This window comes from Ammospiza nelsoni, chromosome 8 (assembly GCF_027579445.1).
Source record: "Ammospiza nelsoni isolate bAmmNel1 chromosome 8, bAmmNel1.pri, whole genome shotgun sequence".
NCBI lineage: Eukaryota > Metazoa > Chordata > Aves > Passeriformes > Passerellidae > Ammospiza > Ammospiza nelsoni.
The window spans coordinates 2,943,951-2,965,265 of NC_080640.1; the positions used below are offsets into that span (position 1 = coordinate 2,943,951).

General features: G+C 45.2%; 1 protein-coding gene across 1 annotated transcript in view; it reads left to right on the forward strand.

Moving 5' to 3' along the window:
- Window positions 1-21,315, forward strand: part of ADAM12 (ADAM metallopeptidase domain 12) — a 169,091-nt gene that overhangs the window by 92,095 nt on the left and 55,681 nt on the right. The window contains exons 6-10 of the mRNA XM_059477053.1: window positions 11,869-12,052; window positions 15,876-15,941; window positions 16,755-16,826; window positions 18,313-18,482; window positions 20,378-20,462. Coding sequence (XP_059333036.1) covers window positions 11,869-12,052; window positions 15,876-15,941; window positions 16,755-16,826; window positions 18,313-18,482; window positions 20,378-20,462 — 577 coding nt within the window. The remainder of the gene's footprint in view (window positions 1-11,868; window positions 12,053-15,875; window positions 15,942-16,754; window positions 16,827-18,312; window positions 18,483-20,377; window positions 20,463-21,315) is intronic.

Here is a 21,315-nt window from a genome sequence, read left to right on the forward strand (position 1 = left end):
GGAACCCAGGAGGGGCTGAGGGAGCTGGGGAGGGCTCAGCTGGAGAAAAGGGGGATCAGGGGGGACCTGGTGGCTCTGCTCTGGACCCTCGGGCTCTGCTCCAGGGAACAGGGACAGGAGCAGAGGGAACGGCTTCGGGGTGGATTTTGGGAACAAATTCCTCATGGAAAGGTTTGTCCAGGCCTGGCACAGCTGCCCGGGGCAGTTTGGAGTCCCCATCCCTGGAGGGATTTAAAATCCAAGTGGATGTGGCACTTGGGGACATGGGGCAGTGCTGGCCTTGGCAGTGCTGGGAATGGTTGGACTCAGTCATCTTAGAGGGCTTCTCCAACAGAAATAATTCCATGATTCCATCTCTTTTTCAAATGTTGGATGAATCCCTACAAATCATTCTCCCTCTAGTTGCTCTGAGGAGAAAAAAACCAAAGAATGAATAACACAATTTTGGGGGGTTTTCCAGGAGCCATCCCTCCTCTCCTGCTGCCCATCCCTCTCTGTGCCCATTCCTTGTCACATTTTCATCCTGGCAGTGCCCAATGCCTTTCCAGGCCTCTTTGTCCTCACAACTGTTCCAGCACTGCTCTGCCAGCTGTGGAATCACTCATTGTCCAGCAGCCTCAGCACTGGAGAGGTGGCTTTAGAAATCAGGGACTCAGAGATTCTGTGATACAGAATATACATGGCTGTGGAGCTCAGTAATTGTGTTTATGGCAGGTAGGATGCTCAGCTTTTGGATTTCAGCTGCTTGTTACCAGCAGAGTAGCAGATTCCTGTTGCTGAAAATCCAACCTTTTCCAGTCGGACAAAGGAATGGGCTGACAAAATTGCACGTTCACAACAGACACAGTTCAGGAAACAATTATCTTTCTTACTTGGACAATCAGAGACTGGTATTTACTCACAGAGCTGTTCCAAATCACAGTAATTAACTGTAAATTGGCTCTAGGTTCTCCCTGGAAAACCCAGTTTTCCTGTCAGATTTCCAGCTGTCTCAGCCTTTTCTGGGTTTAATTTATCTACAAACAGCAGGAGTAGCTGGAATCTTTTCCCCTTGGTTTTGCATTTTGTGCAGTAGTGGCATTGTCAAGGCTTCTGTAAGGGAGCTGTGGGACAGACAGCAGCAGAGAGAGCAGAGTTTGATCCCAGCACCCCTCTCCCACTGGGAATGACCCATTTGCTGTAGTGGATGGGATTCCTTTGGCTCATTCCCACACAGAGAGGGGCTTTATGGGTGCTTCACTATGGATCCAGCATCTGACAAAAGCTTAATAATCCCCTTGCATGAACAGTCAGCATTTACCTGTCATTCTTGGTATAAAATATATTCAGAATTTAAAACTGTTTATAAAAATCCAATGCAGAGCTCTCAGTATTTAGTTAAAGGATCACAATGCTGCAAGCTCCCCAGGGAAAATTTGTACCTCATGGGACAGGGTCTGCATTGATGTTCTTGTTCCAGAGCTACCTGGAAATTATTCCCTCTCAAGAGAAAATGCCCTTCTCCACATTAGAAGTCTTTGATTTCTTCTCCAAAGTGCTCTCTTTGCAATGTGGAGCTCCCAGAGTCCTTTCCCAGCTTCGGGTGGTTCAGACATGTCAGGACAGCCGATGCTGGCAGGGACGTTGTCGTGGCCCTGTTGCAGACAAGTCCCCAAAGTGCAAGCTGACAGGATTGGGCTCCTTCTCTGCAGAACCTTTTCCAGTGCAAAACTGCAGAAATTTCCTTTGCAGTGCATTTGTTCTAGTAGGAGATCAGATGAGGAGAAATCTCAGTTTCTGTGCCCGTTTCACTGCTCAGATTGATAAACAGAGTGTCCATGGGTGGGAACGGTTTGTGATAAGAGTTCTGTGCCTTTTGATTCACTCCACCAAACCTGTTTCACAGCCCAACAACTATGGGTTTCTCAGGGTCTGGATTGAAGGCGCTTCAGACAGTAGTTCATGTTTGGACTCAGGTGTTTGTTATTTCTTGTTTGTGAAACAGCCTCACAGCTGTGACTTTGGTAGCCTTTCATTAGAAGGCACAAAATGGCTAATTATCTTTTGTTAAAAGGTCTTTTAAGATTAGACTATTCAATTAAGAAATGATACTTAGATTATTTTCTTTTTTAACTCAATAACTGATCTCTTGAAGCCTGTAATGTGGACTTTTCTGTCCAATTACAAAACACTACCCAAACTTATGAAGAAGGAAGAAGAAGATGAAGAAGAACAACCTACTTCTGCCCTAAAACCTCGATCTTGTTTCATATTTATTTTTATATTCTAAAACCCCAAACTCTGAGTTTTCTACCTTGTGATATTATATACTTCTAACCAACGACACACTAGTAATTTTAGTGTTATCAGTCAATTTTTGAAGCCTTCTCCAGAACCTCAGGTCAATTGTAGTGTTCTTTTGTGGGTCTGTGCCTTTCAGCACAGAAAGTTTAACATTCTCAGCATCCAGGATTCCAACAAACAACCAACAGCAACAATTCCCAGACAGAATAACTCCCAGATATTGCCAGTGCTTGATCACAGAGACACAGAATGGTTTGGGTTGGAGGGACCTGGAAGCTCATCCAGCTCCACCCCTGCCATGGGCAGGGACACCTTCCACTGTCCCAGGGTGCTGCAAAAGAAGCAAAGTCCACAAGAACTTTTTTGCTTTCTTTGCTGGCAGCTTTGCTGGCTTGAAAGAATAGATCTGGGTAGGATTGGAGAGGATGGGGTGGGATGGGATGGGATGGGATGGGATGGGATGGGATAGGATGGGACAGGATAGGATAGGATAGGATAGGATAGGATAGGATAGGATAGGATAGGATAGGATAGGATAGGATGGGATGGGATGGGATGGGATAGGATAGGACAGGATAGGATAGGATAGGATAGGATAGGACACGATAATGTACTTGCCCCCAGCTTGCTGGAGCAGGCACTCTTGTTTTTCCATGACAAAGACTCCAAGCTGCAGGAGCAGAGACATAAAGTTCTGTGTGGCCATGGAGCCCCAGGTGGGGACAGTCCCTGGAGCAGCCCCTTCACTTTCAGCAGCTGTTGGAAGGGAGGCCAGGTCTCGTTTTCAGGGTCTGTTCCTGGCTTTGTGACAGTTTCTAAGTGAATCAGACAAATCTCTCTGTCTCGGTTTCTCCATCTGTGAAATCCATTTAATGATTCTTACCTACCTCACACAGCTGCTGCGTGGGGCTGGGGTTCAAGTGCCTGAAAAATAATGTAATGAGAGGAAGTGCATGCTGTCAGCCCTCTGAAATCCTGGAGAACCAGGATCTTCCCCCTCCCACCAGACAGGCACCCTGGGCATTGTTCCAGGTGTGGATAGGTTGGGGCTGTGCATTTCCCCCCAGACCAGCAGAGTTCATTAAAAGACATGAAACTACTCATAAAGAATAGGTCCCACATTTCAGTGTGCTCTGAAGCCTGAGTGCTCAGCAGCAGTCAGAGAAGCAAAAAGGATCATAGGAATTACTGAGACAGAAATAGAGGATAAAACAAGAATCCTCATTACCACTTTATAAATCCACAGCAGGCTCACATCTTGAGTGCTGCATGCAGTTCTTGTTTCCCCCTCCCCTGCTCCATCTCAGAAGAGGAAGAAGCAGCAATATATCCAGAAAAGGTACAGAGAAGGGCAAAAACTGTGATCAAAGGTGTGGAGCAGCTTTTATCCAAAGAGAGAAAATAGACCAGGATTTGTCACTTTTGAAAGGCGATGACGGAGAAAAGGAGCATGATGAAACAAGGGTGAATGTCACAATGCAGAGGGGACAATCACTGAGTATTCGTCATAACCTCAAAATTAGGAGACATCAGCTGAAACTTTTGAGAGCAAAGGAAAGCACCTTTTTTATTCACATAACGAAGCTGGAGCTGTCACAGGTGGGTGCCAGTGGATCACTGACAGTGTCAATGGATTCCAAAAGGAGGTGACAATTTGGGGAGGGGAGCTCAGGAAGGACTGTCAGACCCTGAAATAACCCTGGCACTGCTGCTCTCAGGGCTGGAGCTGCTTGTTCTGCTCTTATCTCTCACCCTGAGCTCCTGCTGATGGCCAAGGCCAGAGAGGAGCTGCTGAGTGGAGGAACCTTGCCCTGACCTCAAGGTCTCCCCTCCACATGGCTGAGCAGTTGAGATGTGGTTTTAGCTCCTGAGCATTTCATTATTGTTCTGTGATGGGGAAGAATTGTGTGAAATCTGAATACTGAGGTTAGTCTGCTTTGAGTTTCTCAGGCAGGCAGAGGGGTGAAAGATGAAGAGGAGAGAGGAGGAGGAGGAGGAGGCTCAGCTCTCTCAAACTCACATTTTCCAGCTCTGTTCCACCCTCACACACATAACATTTGAGCTCCTCACCTCACGTAGGAGCACAATGGCAGAAATAGTGGGATTGGCACTGAGAGCTGCCTGAAATGCAGGTCAGAGGAGGATATAATCATGCCTTAATCTGCATCCTGCTGGCTCCTCTGAGGAGGAGGAGCTGAACGGCAGAGAGGGCTCAGGAAATGCTGAGTGCACGGAAAGGGAACAATGGCTAATCAGGGTTTCTGGGTGTCCATCTGGATCAGAAAGGCAGTTAGACTGTCAGAGCTTGTGGGAAGGTGAAGGTACAACAGAGCTGAGCCATTTCCTTCCTGTCCTCAGGAAATACCCTTCTGTTTATCCAGCTTGGAGGCTCTTCAAGTTTTTAAAGCAAAAAAAATTGGCCTGTGGCCACCGCTCACATCTTCTGTGATAAATTTGTTTAGACTTTAATGATTTTTTTTTTTCCCTGATTACTTTCCCTGTGAGTGCTGAATGCACCCCAAACTGCAGCCTGGAGAAGGGCACAAACCTCCTTGGGCAGGGGCTGGCAGAGGACTCTGCCATGGAAATGTGCAGCTGCAGGAGCATCTGCAGTGACCTCCTGGATGGGGGGAGCTTGAGAGGTGCTCCCAAAAACTCCTCAGGGTAGACATTTCCCAGGAAGCCTTTTCCTTCTGAAACCCCAAAATGCATTTGAATATTCTCAGATGTTTTACCCAGTTGTTAGGTGATTGACCCAGTGACACATACAGAAAGTGTTCATTCATTGTCCAGCCTCATCAGCAGCTGAAAGATGCAGGGTCCACAGGGACAGGGATGGGGAGAAGGCCCCAGGATGGAATTGATGCTCATTTTCACTCATTTTTACTGGGATTACAGAGTTATGGTACCCAAGCCTGCCAATACCATTTTTCAGATGGTCTGGCTGAACTCACTGCAGCCCAGACACAGCCAGCTGAAGAGGGGATTTAAATGTGACACTCCAGACATCAACTATTGAAAAAAGAAATGGAAGTAGGAAACCAGTGAGAAAAAGAAATGTAAATTCCTCACGACTCCTCAAGCAGCATTTCCCCACAGAAGAGGAGATTTCATCCAAAAGTTAAGTTAGGAGAAAATCCCTGTTGAGAAAAGCACTGGTTTGGATGTGAGCTTTCCCCCCATACTTTTCTGCAGAGCTTTTAGCTCGTATAAACATCCTGCATGGTTTGTAATTTATCTGACCAGGAAGCTCCTGGAGGATTCTGAGCTCAGCATTAAAAACCATTCACTTTCTGGGGTTTCGTGGCTTCTGTTTCATGGCTGCCTGTGCCAGGGGAGCAGCTCCTGGCTCAGGGTCACCTCTGTGCTGAGATGAGCATCACATCCAGCCTTTGAGCACGGTGTGCACAGGGATCACTGCCAGGACAGGGATGAGGGATGATCCCTCCCAGGTGTTTGAACTCCTTTAACCACTCTGCTGCCGGCATTTAGTGAGATGTACAAGTTGGAATCTTCTTGTCCTGTCTCTGTTTGCTGCAGGGTGCTATGAAGTGTGCTCACTAAATTGGTTCCTATGCTAATGCCTCTTTCCTTCTTCACTTTCCTTTCCTTTCCTTTCCTTTCCTTTCCTTTCCTTTCCTTTCCTTTCCTTTCCTTTCCTTTCCTTTCCTTTCCTTTCCTTTCCTTTCCTTTCCTTTCCTTTCCTTTCCTTTCCTTTCCTTTCCTTTCCTTTCCTTTCCTTTCCTTTCCTTTCCTTTCCTTTCCTTTCCTTTCCTTTCCTTCCCTTCCCTTCCCTTCCCTTCCCTTCCCTTCCCTTCCCTTCCCTTCCCTTCCCTTCCCTTCCCTTCCCTTTCCCCTTTCCCCTTTCCCCTTTCCCCTTTCCCCTTTCCCCTTTCCCCTTTCCCCTTTCCCCTTTCCCTTTTCCCTTTTCCCCTTTCCCCTTTCCCCTTTCCCCTTCCCTGAAGCTTCCTTTCCTTGAAATTTCCTTTCCTTTCCTTGAAATTTCCTTCTTCCCTTTCTCTTCCCCACCCCCACATGTGACCCTTTCTCTGACAGCACAGTTCCTGTTCCTTGCAGCCCAAATGCAGGACATTAAATCACATTTTCTCCCCCCCATCCAAGTAACTCCTTGCTGGAATTCCAGGAATCAGAGCTGCAGCTCGATGTGCATCCACCCTGGACAGATCTGTCCTGCACTGGGAAAGGATGAGGTGTGTGCTGCAGGAGGCTCTGGCCATCATTGCATTTTAGAGAATTTATTTTCAGGTCCATGAAAGGCCCTGGCTGGAGTGGAGGCTGTGTGAGTGATGATGTGTGTGTGTGAGAACACCTCCACCACTCCTGGGAGATGTGGAACCAGTGGTGCTACTGCTTCCACCCCTTGCAGAGGCTGCCCTTGGCTGATTGGGGTCAGATTTGTTATTTTAATAGAATCCTGCTGTGCACTGTAGTAGGATAATGGCATTGTTTGTCTTTCCTATTGTGCTCTTCATCAATAGATATTTTTTTTTCCTGTGGACACTAAAATTTCCTCTGTTTTAGAGGTGAGGAGTTGTTGCACAAAGAGGTGACCAGGGCCAGAGACAGGAGCACATCTGCCTCCAGACTCCTGTTCTCTATATTTCCCAGTCCCTTAAAGCTAAAGAATGACCAGACCATTTGAAAAATATCTAAATATCAGCTCTATTAGAAAAACAGTCAATAGATCATCCTGCTCATTTACCCCCACAGTATCCATCTGCAACTTATTAAAACAGCCTAAAAGTGAAGCCCTCATTCACCACCTCGTTTTTCTTCCCCTTTTGTTTGTTTGCCTGCTTACTTGCCTGGGAATTTGTTATGCAGAGCCCTGGGAATGTAGAATGTACAATAAAAATAAATAAAAATAAATAAAAATGCCCTCTTGGGTGCGCAGCTCACCCCTGTTGAGCAGCCCTGCACTCCGGGGTCACAGGGCTCCAATTCTGGAACCTTTTCACCCAAAACTCCTTGAAATCCATGAAGAGCTGTGGGATCAGCCCCTGTCCTTGGGGAGCTGTGACACTGATTGTGGAATGAGGGACCTGGAGGTTTTCAGGTGGCACAGGAGCCCTGCAGTGTCTGTGGGCAGGACAGGCTTTATGTGAATATTCAGCGTGTGAGCAGGACTGCCCTCTAATTAATTTCTCACCAACTCAGGACATCTGCATTCCTCTGCCAGTGGAAATAGAGCTTTTGATTTTTATTGTTTAGAAAGGAGTATAACTTTGAGCTTCATTAAAACCAAATGTTTAATTGCACTCACAGATCTCAGGTTTATCAATTTACTTAATTTCCCCTGTACAGTGCAGCAGAATAATATATAATAGTTTCATATAGTGCTGTCCCAGCCAAGTTTTGCTTCAGCATCACAATTTCTCAGACAAGTATGTGTTGATGGTTTATGTTGGCAGGACCTTTGCTTCTGCTGACAAGTTGGAAAAGAAAAATCCCATTTATATTTTGAGATTTCCTAAAGCCTGTTGATTTATGAAATACGACTGGCCTCGCTTTGGGTTTTGTTTTGGTTTTCCTTTTTAAGAGGGGAAAAGAAAAAAAAAATTCTATTTGATTTTATCGACAGTTTAAAAAGTGGAATTATTCCATTAAATCGCCTTTCCCCGATTGAGAGGTTCCTGGCAACGTGGAATTCTGTGGGATCTCAGCACCTCAGGATGGAGGTGCAGAGAGGCCGAGACCACCCTTGGGGGGCTCGGGAATCCTGGAATGTTGCCAGAAGTGTCTGGTGGCAGGATTTTGATCCTACACAGGAGATGAGACCTGTATGAGGACTGGGAGGAATTCACTGGGTGAATGGTGAAGGGATAAGTTAGTTAAAGTGTAAAACACAGGGTTTAGGATTTTGGTACAGGGGGGTCTAAAGAAGTAAGATGGAGGAATTGGGGCGTGTCCTGTTCTTCTTCTTCTTCTTCTTGGCCTCCATCTTCTGTGGTGGTGGTGGCACTTTGGGATTGGTTATTACTAAAAGTGCACCGGTTAATAAGGGTAGAAGGTATTGGGGAAAAATGATAAATATTGTACACGTAACTTCGGGTATAAAGATAAGTGACCGCCCAGGGGGCTCGCGGAGTGTGCCCATGGCTGACTTGCTGTGCAGACCTCTGTCGGGCTGAAAGAAAATCTTTTAGATAAACAATTAATAAACACCGAGACCGAGACAAGATCAGAAGTCTCGTCCTTTGAAGCGTCGGCTCTTCAAGGCCATCCCTGGGCCTTTCCAGGCCACCTAAACAGCTCACAGAAAACCTTACAGAATTCTGTGAGTTTTAATTTCTGTTTGAGGCGGGGAGAGCTCTCCCACCTCCCACAGGCATTCCCAGGTGCCCACAGGGCTCGGGAGGGAGGAGAGGAGGCCGAGCCCCGCGGGTTTCTGGGGGTGCTTGGGCTGGTGCTGAGCCCTGGCGCAGTGCAGAGCCGGCGCCAGGTTTGAGCCAGGCCCAGGAGCACCCTGGAGCTGCTCCCAGGTGGGCTGCAGCCTGGCAGCTGCTGTCTGCAGTGCTCTGGGGTGGAGATTTCCCCTCCCTCTCTGCTACCAGCGATGGACGAGACACAGGGAGAATTTCAGGTAGGTTGGGGCTGTCTCCTGGCTTTCCTGCCTGCCTCTTTTGTAAATCTGTCTGACATCCCAGCATCTGTAGGTTTGGGACCGAGGAAAACCCAGAATTGAACACCTGACACTAAAATTTGAATAGTTCATATTGCTTTTTTCCCCCCTCGAACATTTATAATCCTGGGAATTCTGGTGGTCCTTTGTCTGATAGAAATCCCACAGTTGGTTTTAAGGACTTGCTGAAATCTCTTTGGGGTTCTTGGTGTAATTTTTCATTGGGGATCTGTAGTTTAGTGTGCCGTTTGCCACAGTGGGAAACACAACATTGTTTAGCATTAATGGCTGCTGAAAAATAGAAAAGTTTCTGGGAACATGGGCTCACTCAGGAGTGTGGGGGATCCCTGCTGAAGGGGGAGACACAGAAATGCTGGAGGAGCAACAGAAGCTTCTGGGAGACACCTAAGGAGAGTGCAAGGAACCAGTAGCTAGAGATTTATTTTATTTGCCTCAAATTCTCAGTCCTGAATTACTGGTGGGTATTGTTCACACACACAAAAAATAAAAAGGAAAGGAACCATAACTCCTGACTCGTTACATTTTTAAGGTGCTGTGCTTGGCACTGCACAATGGGGGAAAAAATGCAATTGTAGGAAAAGAAAATTAGTCAAAACCAGAGAGCTGGCCAAGAAAATTCATATTTGATATTCATTATCTTATTATAGATGGTCACAAGCCAAGTACTGATATCCTGTAGGCAGCACTCAAGGGATAAGTGTGCTTTAAATGAAAAGTCTGGTTTTCTTTCTGCCAAATCTGCAGATTTTCCTTCTCCTGGGATTGCTCCAAAGGCAAACTGGTCCTTAAGGGCCCATGTTTCCCTTGGGATGGGAATCAGACTGGTGTGCTCAGGAAAAACCCAAATTAATCATTCTGGGATCTGATCATTTGTCCATACCCTCAGCAGCTAAAGGAAATGAGGGGTAAAGAAATGGTTATTTAGTTCTCTTTAAAGAAATGGTTATTTAGTTCTTTTTAAAGAAATAGTTATTTAGTTCTTTCAGACATAAGGGATACATTGTGGCATTGATGTGGCCCGTTTTGGATATGAACTCCTGAAAACAAGATGCTCACTTTAAAATGTTAAAAAAAATGGTGAACTCTACTCAGGATACAACTAAGTCTCTCCCTTTGTAGTGTAAGTAATTAAAGAAAATTGTTCAAGCTTCTAATTTTGAAAGTGAATGTTCTAAGAAGGGCAGATTTAGCATTAAAAATAAACCCCTGCATGCTTTTCTGTTGTTTCTGAGTTGTCAACACAGGGAGCTGGTCAGGCTGGCCCATTTCAAACAGTGACTAATGGACTCCTGCCTCCAAAATTAAATGATTAATTGCACCAGGCCAAGACAACAATCCTTATTTGATTGTGCTGATTACAGGGCTGCTGGTTTTTGGAGCAAAGCGAATGTTTTGTCCTCATTTCCTCAATCCTCCAAGGAGTGAGGCAGCTCTGACAATAATTCAGAGCTGTGAGGTTACTGAAATCAGGGGTGACCTGCCCGAGGTGTCCCATGTGTCAGGAGCGCTGTTGGGATCTGGCTGGAGCTGCTGGGATAAATCAGCCCTGATCTGGGATAAATCTCCCTGATTCATCACTCCCAGCTGCTGGGGGATGGCTGGACCTGTCTCACCTGCTCTGCCAAGGGGGCTGAGGGAGCTGCAGATGAATTATCAGACCCTGAGCCTTGGTTCAGGGCAGTAAAACAGGCTCCTGGACAGATTTTGATATCCTGGCTTGCCAGGCTGCTTTTTTCTCTTGGACTTTTGGCTGTTCCAGTCACCAGGAAAATGTCTGTTGGCTTGGTGTTAATGGTGCTCTGAAGCAAAATTGTGCAGCAAACTTGGAATTAGTACTTCAGGTAATTTGTCAGCAGACCAAAGACTTGGAGTTTCTTCATCCTATCTTTCTAATAATAGGATAACTAAGGTAGCTTTTTCCTCATAATTATAATTTTATTTTTAAATCAGTCTTCAGTCTTCATTAACCTGCTTTTGGGTCCTTTTTCTCCTATTTTATCCTTCTTTGTAACTGTCTGGAAAATTGTACAGCAACACTGCTCTCACAATGGTTGTTTTATTTTACCTTTATCGCAGCAGAGACAGAAATAAAAAGGGCAGACACTTCTAAACCTCCAAAAAGACACAGTAGGACAATAAAGTCACCCCATTCCTTGTCCCAGGTCCCCCTGGAGCCTTCTCCTCTCCAGGTGAGCCCCCCCAGCTCTCCCAGCCTTTCCCATTTTCAGCCTTTTGTCACCCTTGCTTTGCTGTGGCATCTGGGCAGGACCCAGCACAAGGACCCTCTTTCTTTCCTCTCACAGGCTGTAGCTTAAAGAGCTCAGCAAGAGAGCTTTCAGTGCCAAATCTGTGGGTTCCTCAGGGAGCAGGTGGCATTGCTGTCCAAATTATTCTTTTGGGCAGTAAAATGAGCGAAACAGGAACCAAATCTTCCTGTGTCTGAGCTTCCCTCTGCTGCCCTGCTGTGCAATATTTAATAATCCATCCTGACACCACGAGGCCTCTTTGATCTGGCAGGGTTTGGTTTAGCAGCTCTAATGGAGCTGCAGACTGGAATGGATGTTTTCCCACTGTACCTTCCTTCCCAAAGACTTTCTCTTTTTCTTTTGTTTGCCGCGGCTCCGGCGGCGTCGGCAATGCATCACTGGGAGAATGGAAAACAAATAAAGCACAAATATCATTTTGCTCTGCAGTGCAGCACTTCAGAGGAGACAGATTTCTGTGAGCCAGTGGTTCTTTTAAAGTATAGTGTGTGCTGCAATGACAAATGTACAGCTTTGATGTTTCCTATTCCACTCTCCCATGACATTGTAAATCAGTGTTTTGCTTTCTCATACTCCATCATTATTAAACTTGGTGTAACTCTGGTGTAGACAAGCTCCTGAAAAGTACGTGTCTCACTCTGCTCTCCTGTGTCCCAGGGGAATCATTGTGTTTGGAAACAGCAGCTACATTCTGGAGCCATTGGAAGGTGCTACAAGCGAACACAAGATCTACCGAGCGGAGAAGCTGAGAGCAGCCCCGGGGTCCTGTGGCCACCAGCTGGACGTCCCTGCCACGGGGGCTGCTGCCAGTGCCACACCACAGCATCCTCCAGCTGCCAGGGTAGGTGGCTGATGTGTTTTCTGTGTCTGCTTGGCAGCATTTCCAAGCATTCTCCACCAGGCAAAAACTTAACCCGCACCATCGCCTTCCCTCGGTGCTGTCTGCTGAAGGGCAGATGAAATTATTTGTTAAAGCTTTATTACTTTTCCTGGACTCGCCATGCATAACTTGCTTTTCACTTCCTTTTCAACACAGAAAAGTTTATGGGTTCATATTATGGTCATATATTCTGGTTCTTATATGGTTAGAACCAGAATTTGAGGCTCCCTGAGAATACTGAGCAATGTCTGGAAAAGTTCTTGCCCTCCCAAGATGAAAGAGAACATGATAGCTGGGATACTTTGCTAATACCAGGTTTGGAACCTCTACATTTTAGTAGCAAAGTCTCTTATGCAGACAAAACAAGTTCTCAGCATATTATTTTACAGCTGTGTTATTGGAGTTGCTGTGATTTTGGCAGAAATGTACTTCATGTGAGATGCATTTACCTAATGGAAATTAGAAAATTAAATGAGCCAAAAACCAGGCAGAGGAAATGCTGTAACAAATTCATCTACATATAGGATAAGGGTTGTAGAAAAGGCTGGGTTAGGTATTCAGGAATTGCATAATGATACAAATCTGCCATCAGCATTTGTTGAATGTCACATATGGGGATTTGTACTTGCATGTATGACTCAAGCTTTGCCTCAGGTCCACTGTTAAGGAAAGCAGCCTAAGTGACATCTCTAGATATAATTAAGCAATGGAATTAATTTATTTTACATTTTTAGGAATATTACATCCAGAGCATCAGCCTTTGCATGTAACATTATAAGAATTAAGTGTATTTCTAAAAGCATGTGTGGGTGGAAAACATTGGAAATACAACTTTATTAAGTTTTCCCCAAATTCTTTGTGACTTTGAATTCCACTGAAGTAGTCAGTGTAATGCAGAAGTAAAATGTGTGTGTGTAACAAACTGACACAACCAAAGCCATTTTATTATTACCCTTATGGTTCTTCCATTTTGCTGCTGGCTTCAACTACATCTCAAATTTCACTTTAAATATCTGAAAAATATTTTTGCTGTGGTTCAGTGGACATAATTATAAAACCTGTCAGCAGTCACATCATATGGATAGGTACAATATATTTAATGAGTAAGTTGGTTAAGCTTCTAATGTAGGAATTTTGAAAGCTGTCAAATGTCATGTGTGCAGTGAGTTTTCATATTTCAGTGTTGTCACTAAGCAGTCTGTCAGTGGGCACATCAAATAAAGATGACCTGCAAAGTGGGGAGACATAAAGCTGCTCCAAGTCACACTGGGTGACAGAATTAAGCATAAATCTGGTCTGAGGTTCATGGACACGATTAAAATATTTGGCTTCTTGACAGGTCTGGGGGAAGATTTTTGTTTGGTTTTATCTGCTGACTCTCCACTCAGCCACCTACACGAAATTCTTACTGAGCAGAGCTGAAATGTGAAGTCAGGGCATCACCAAGGACTTTGGTTAGATGGAAGCACAGGTGAAGGATGGCACAGGCAGCAAACTCAGCTCCCCAGACCCAAACAGGAGATGCAGTGGAGCAGGGCAGGGGATGCAGAGGTGTCACAGACAGGCTGTGCCCTGCTGGAGCTGCCCTGGGTCATTTCCTGACTCACTGCACCCTCAAATTGCACCAAGGAGCATTTTCCTGCTGAGCTCCATTGAGACAGGGCCCTGCAGAATGTCTGGTGTGTAGGACACTCCCTGCAGTGGGAATTTTCTCTGTAGCCACAAGGAAAAGCCATTTTGGTGGTGCTGGTGACCAGGACGAGGGAGAGAATTATTCAGAGCACGAGGAAAGAGAGGCTGCACCACTGCAGTGTCCATCCAAGCCATACCAATTGCCAGGCAGGAAAGGCTGAGGAAGGGGTCCAGCTGCTGGGACAGCAGGTTTGGGGCAGGATCAGGTGGAGGAGAAGCAGAGGAGAGAAACCATGGTCAGAGGAACAAAGCCCACTGTCCCCCAGCTCTCATGGCTGTGTCATTGACTCCTCATTTCAGTTCTGAAGGATTAACCCAGCAAAGGGGTTGTGCATTGATGCAGCTGGCTGCAGAGAGCAAGCTGAAAGAAGCCATAATTAGGTCTATTTCATAAATAAATATTGTATCCTAAGAGTTCACATAGCCTTTGGGCAAATCTCAGGAACAGATTTGTTATGCAAGTCAGTCACCAGAGGCTTATGTGATTTTTATGCCTGCTAGCCAATTTCTCTCCAGCTCACTCCAGCCCAAACAGTTTTACTCTTGGTGAGAGGAAAATGTTCTAAACTGATGTAACAGAGCTCTCCTTGCTCCTTTGAACACAGATTTTCCTGTATCATCTTTTCTTCTTCACTCAGAGGAGGATGAGAGGCCCCTTGGAGATGCAGCTCTTTAGGACCTCATAATAAATTTCAGAATGGGAGAGTTTTAGTGTTTGAGAGATCAATTCCATCACAAACAGCAGCCACATGGCCATTTGCCTTTTGTGTCTGTGTGACATCAGACCCTATTGCCAGAAATTTTTAAAGAATCTACCTTAGCTCGTTTGCCAGAGCCCCTGATAAGTGTAATCCTGTCAAGTGTTTGCATCCTTGATGTTTGGTTCATTAACAGCAGCTTTTACTCCTCTCTCCATCCATAAATATGGTCCAAATGAAACTTTTTTCAAGTTATTGGAGTTTGCAACACTATTAAATATTAGGTTGAAGGTCAGATACTGAAGATTGCATCGCTCACTTTTCCTCCAATTCTTGCAAAACATCAAAATCATTAATCTGCAGATAGTGAAGAGGAACAGTTTGATAATGTGAAGAAAACTTTGTGAAATCTGGCTGGAAGGAGATGTCCAGCTCTGGCTGTGCTTAGGGGATCTCTCAGTTTGCCTTGGAGGAGTTTTCCTTGGAAAGCTTTAGTCATGTTTTAGGTTAAAGAGTTTTGCTGCAGCTCAAGACATCGTGGTCAGTTGTAGGTCAGACATCTGTTTAAGCCTTCTAAGTTCTGGCAGGAAGATCAGATACTCTGCTGAGACCTCTTTTCCCTAAATGTCCTGGTCCAAACACAAGGAAGGAATGATAGGATCGATGCTGCTGCTGCTGCTGTAGATCACAGAACTTTTACAGCCACTAATAGGTCACTTAAATTCAGGGTAACAAAGGAACTGAGACATGTTTTGTTTGTTTTGTACTCTTACAAAATCATTTCTTCACTGATTTTGTTTTTTTAGTTAAGCATTATGGTTCTTTTAGATCTGCATTTTATATGAATTTGCAGATACAGAATTAAATGTGTGCCTTCCATTTTTCAAGTGTTAACTTGCTTCCCCTGACAGTTAGTTCTGCTTTTTTTATTTTTGGGTTTTTCTTCCTACATAATTTATCAGTTGACTGCTTGACCTCTTCTCTGCTTCACTCAATATCCCTTTATCTCTCATTTTTCTTAGTAACCAGTTTGTCCATTGTGTGAGCTGTTTGTTAGAAGTTACCTCATCTCTCCTTTAAAAGTGCCTTGGAAATAGCAGAGGTCTTTCTGCTGGAGGGGATATTCTCCTGTGAGGAAAGATAACTCAAACGTTTCAACTGCAGAAAGCTGAAAGGTTGAGAGAGACTTTGCACCAATCTCCTGCTTTCTGTGATCAAACCCTGAGAGGTTTAGTAAGGAAAACTTCCATGAGGAGGAGGAAGACACTACAAATCTGTGTGTAGTAAAATCGTAGTAAAATGTAGGAAACCCGAGACACAGTGTATTTCCTCTTGCAAGCACTTTGTTGTATCAGGGCTGAAAACAAAATAACACTTTCATGGTTTTTTGACAGTACAAGAGGGAGACTCTGAAGACAACGAAGTACGTGGAGCTTGTTATTGTGGCAGATAACCGTGAGGTAAGGAACTGCAAAATAAAAACTTATGTGAGCAGCAAAGGGGCAGCTCAGCTCAGTTACCATGGTGCTGCAAAGAAGGTGCTTCAGACAATGATGGGATGTTTTCTGAGGTAAATCATCCTCCCTAATTAGGGCTGAGCAAGGAAGGAATTATTACGATAGGACAACAGTGATACTCAGTTGTAAAATTTCTTGCAATACCTCAGAAGGAGTTTGACTCTGAAATAACTGTGTCAGTATAGAAGAAGAGGCAAATAAATATTCAATCCTTTAGCAAGTTAAGTCCTCACTGCCATTCCCAGTGCCCTCAGTGGGGCTGTCAGGGATTCTGGAGCAGTGCTTGGCCATCACATTCCGTGGAGCACGACTGCCTTCCTCAGGGGTTGCAAAGGCAGCTTCAAAGTACCCAGCACTGGCTGTAAAAATGTTCCACTGAGCTGAATGGCAAAGATCTGAATCCTGGCTTGAATTATTTTGCTGCCTTTTTAAACTTTTTTTTTTGTCTCTTTGAACACTGCTACTCAGAGAATTGCAATCACTCTTTGCAAGACCTGCAAAGAGAAGAACTATTTCCCAAAACATCTGTCCTGAAAAGACCCCTGTGTAACACTTGGAGATTTTAAAATCTTTTCATGAGAACCAAACTCCTGCCCCACAGTCTGGGTTTCCTTTGGGGCACACTGTGGATCCAGCAGGAGTCTGCTGGTGGATTTTGGCTGCCCCCTGATTCCCAAAGATCCCTGATGTGCTGGCTCTTGGGGGGAAACTCTGTGACATTTGTGCTGCTGATCCATTGATCCTTTGCATTCCAAGTTTCAGAGACAAGGCAAAGATGTGGAAAAAATTAAGCAGAGGCTGATAGAAATTGCAAACTACGTTGATAAGGTAAGAACATGAGGATTGTTTCCCTTTCCCAACCTTCTCACACTTTCTGTAGGATGCTGAAGGAGCTAACCCTGCAGCTTTGCTGTTACTCCAGTATTTCAGAGCAAAGCTCCTGGAAAAGCAAATTTAAACCTTTCATTTGCCTTTTGATACACAAAGCCATGAGCTCTGCCCTGCTGCATATGGGATGTAAAGATCTATTCCCAAGAAAAAGCCCAATTTAGCCCTAGGATTTTATTCACCAGGGAAGAGGGTGGGGATAATCACCTAGAGAACAGCCTATAGAAAAAAAGAGGATTATTTTTAAGAGAAATTTGGAGAACAAAGTCATTTGTAGCAACAAGGGAAGGTCCATCTGTAAGGCCAACAAAGTCCTGTGAAAACACAGTTAATAAGATGTGTAATCCAAGGAAGATGGTAGAATTAAAAATAAGGAAGCAGATTTGATGGCTGAGTGAGAGCAATAAGAGAGAGACATAGACTGGATTTTTTTAGGTCTTGAAATAATTCCATGACAGTAAACAATAAAGGCAAAGAATCCTCTAGAGTGGTTACTGAGCAAATTAGAGTTTATTTTTGTTGGGCTGAATGGCCAGAAAATATTAGGACTCTAGTAGTGAAATTATAACTGAGAGTGTCTTAATTTATCTGAGAACTTATCAAGTGATACTTCAAGGGCAGTAGCTCAAGGAGAAGCATTCCTGATTAAAAACAAGCTGCTGAAGACACCTCCACCTCGTCCATAATTGTCTTGCTGACTTATTGCCAGAGGACAGGTGTTTATATGTTACCTGCTCAAAATTAATTTTGCATATTGTAATATATTTTTTGTTTCATGCTTAATTTATGCTCAGCAAACGCTGGTGCTCTGCAAATGACTGGAATGCATAGAAACAAGACAAAGATCTACTGGGTGTTTTGTCAGCCTGTCAGGCAAATCTGGACTTGATCAATCCCTGACTCCTTCCTCATGTTTCTCTCACATTGTCGTGGCTCTGCTGATGTTGCTCTGGCTCCCCCCCTTGAGGCAAAATGGCATTTTCTGGGGGGAAAATGGCTAAAATCACTGGGTTTATCTGCTCTGTGCAAGGCTTGATGAGCCTGGCTGGTTTTCAGCTGTTACTGTGATCCACAGCACAGTTCCTCTGCCTCTGGGATGGGATCTGTGCAATCCGGGGTGGGACAGCCCTGGGACACTCATCTGCCATGGCCTGGGGTTCCTTCAGAGCTGAAGGGCACGGGCAGGGAGTTCAGGGAGAAGCAGGAAATCCCTGGATCTCTTTGAATGTCTTATCAGTATTGGGTTGGGTCACAACTTTTTTTGGGAGTCTTGGAAATATTTTGTCTGAGTCCTGTCAGGTGTTTTGCCCTGAAGAAGAAATTGTTTTAACCTCTACAACAAAGGTTCATTGTTATGTTTTTGTTGAAATATTCTAGTCTGAAATATTTTTTAAACACACATTTCCTACTTTTCTCTTCTCCTCAGTTCTACAGGCCCCTGAACATCCGAGTGGCCCTGGTGGGAGTGGAGGTGTGGAATGACATGGACAAGTGCTCCATCTCCCAGGACCCCTTCACCAGCCTGCACGAGTTCCTGGACTGGAGGAAGCTCAAGCTCCTACCTCGGAAAGCCCACGACAATGCCCAGCTCATCAGGTAGGCTCAGCTCTGCATTTGGTACCCACCAGGATTTGGGGGTTTTGGGGGATTTCAGGATACTGTGCTGAGACCTTCCCCAGCTGCTGAGCTCTTGGAAGGAGCATCTGTGCTCCTGAGGGTTTGCCTTTCCCCTCTGCAAGCATCAAACACAAGATCACTCTGCAGGTGCTCCAGGTGAGTTTCCTTTCCCATCCCTGGTGCTCAAAGCCTGTCCTGAGCCTGTCTGTAACTCCTGTAGAGCAGGGGTTGTAATCAGCTGCTGCATGCTCAGGGTGGGAATTTACAACCAATTCAAACTGCCCTCAGTCTAAATTGTCACTGGGAAAGGCAGTCCTGCTCTGACCCTAAGTGAAGCCTATTTCTTAATGAAAAGACCTCAGTATGTGTGAAAATGCTGTCTAATTTAGACAATTCATTTGCATTCATGATTTAAAAATTAAACCATTAACATATTTTACATTGCTCCTTTTTCTTGGAGTAAAGGAATTGAGTAAAGGCCCCTGTCAACCCAAACCAGTCTATGGTTCTGTAAAAGTAAAAGCACTCTCAAAAAAAAGGAAAGAGGAACACATCTTTGTTGAATAGATATTGTTTTGATCAATTGACTATTCTTTATACTGAGCAGATAAACACAACTGATGTCTCAGTAATTAAAAGGAGTTATTTACTTCTTACATTACCTGAATAAGAATAAATTGAGCCTTTCCAAACTGTCCCCCCTGAGATATTTGATTGCTCTATATGTACAATAACATTTTGTTTGAAATTATTACACTCGAGGCTGTGCATCACCACAAGCAGCACATAAACTTCCCCCTGCATCACAATAACCCTGCTTTGAGTTAGAGACACCATCTCTGTGCTTGTGCTCCTGTTCCCAGCCTCAGAGACAGAGGAGGGGAACAAGGGTCCTGTTGCAGCAGGGAAAGCTGAGGAGGGTGATCCAGTGGGGGTGATCTGGTGGAGGTGACCCAATGGGGGTGATCCAAGGGGATCATTCATTGGGGATGATCCATTTGGGAGTGATCCAGTGGGGATGATCCATTGGGGATGATCCAGTGGAAGTGATCCAATGAGGATATCCAGTGATGGTGATCCAGTGGGGATGATCCACTGGGGATGATCCAGTGAGGGTGATCCATTGGGAGAGATCCCAGTGGGGGTGATCTATTGGGGGTGATCCAGCGAGGGAGATCCAATGGGGATGATCCATTGAGGATAATCCAATGATAGTGATCCATTGGGGATGATCCATTGGGAGAGATCCCAGTGGGGGTGATCTATTGGGGATGATCCAGCGAGGGAGATCCAATGGGGATGATCCATTGAGGATAATCCAATGGTAATGATCCATTGGGGATGATCCAATGGGAGTGATCCAGTGAGGGTGATCCATTGGGAGTGATCAATTGGGGATGATCCAGTGGGGGTGATTCAATGAAGATGATCCAGTGATAGTGATTCATTGGGGATGATCCCGTGGGGATGATCCATTTAGGGTGATCCAATGAGGGTTGTCCATTGGAGGTGATCCTTTGAGGGTGACCTATTGGGAGTGATCCACTGGGGGTGACCCAATGAGGGTGATCCATTTTGGGTCACCCAGTGAGGATGATCCATTGGGAGTGATCCATCGAGGGTGATCCAGTGCAGATGATTCATTTGTGGTGACCCAATGGGGGTGATGCAGTGGGTGCCCCAAGAGCTGGGGCACCGTGGTTCAGTTCAGCTGAGGCAGCGCAGCCCATCCGGGCTTTCCATTGCTTTAGAGCTGCCAATGTGAGGGGCAGATGCGGGGTCTGTGTTTGAGACTGGCAGAAACCCAGAGCTGGAGGGGACAGGGGGGTATCGTGGCGCTGACTGGCGGCTCTGTGTCTCCTCTCCCTCTGCAGCGGGGTGTACTTCCAGGGCACTACCATTGGCATGGCTCCCATCATGAGCATGTGCACGGCAGAGCAGTCTGGAGGGGTCGTCATGGTAAGTGGGGCAAGCTCTCAGCCACTCTCACTGGCCCAGCTGGGGGGACACCACACCAGCCCTGCACTCCTGCCTCCTGAACCTGCCCCATCTGTCCCATTTTCCATCCCTCTGTTGTTCGGATTGCTTGTAAGTGATAGTTGCCATAGTGAAAACAACAAAAATATTGCGTTAAAATATAGCAGGGCCTCTTTGCAAGGAGTTTATTCCTCTAATTGTTATTGAACCAGGTGCTGAGGTGCTGTGAGGAAGAGAACCAGAAGATGTATTTGTTATACACTTGGGTATACTTGTGTTACAGGCAGCAGCAGTCTATCCTGAATCTTTTATTATATTGATTTTATTCTGTATTTATAGAGTTTCCTGTGTTAGGCATTATTTTCCATCTTTGCAGCAGTGGTTTTATTGCACTGCCAGACAGAGAGAACAAACAATGGCAGCATTTATTCCAGCTGAGTCTCTCCCAGGGCATGATTGTTGTTGTTAGATGCAAGACATGGTGAACACACAAGCAAACATCTTGTCCAATCTCTGCAAGGAGTTCTGATGTACTTTCTTTCTGATTTTTTCTTTTTTTAAATTTCAGTTTTGCTGTGCTTTGTGCTAAGACAGGGGGAAGAAGCTTTAAACTAGAACGGTCAAATCACATAATTTGGGAAAAGTTGTGTCAAAGTTGTAGAAAAGATAAAGGTTTCAGGCTCTTGGTAGCTTGAGAAGCTGAGTCTGTAATTGCTGTCTGTAACAATTATTCACTGGGGGAGAGGTACAAAAGGAAAAGGAAGGAAAAAAGGAAGAAAGAGCTGTAGGAGTGTCCCAGTGCACCCCCAAGTCTTGGTAAAGGCACAGATGAGGC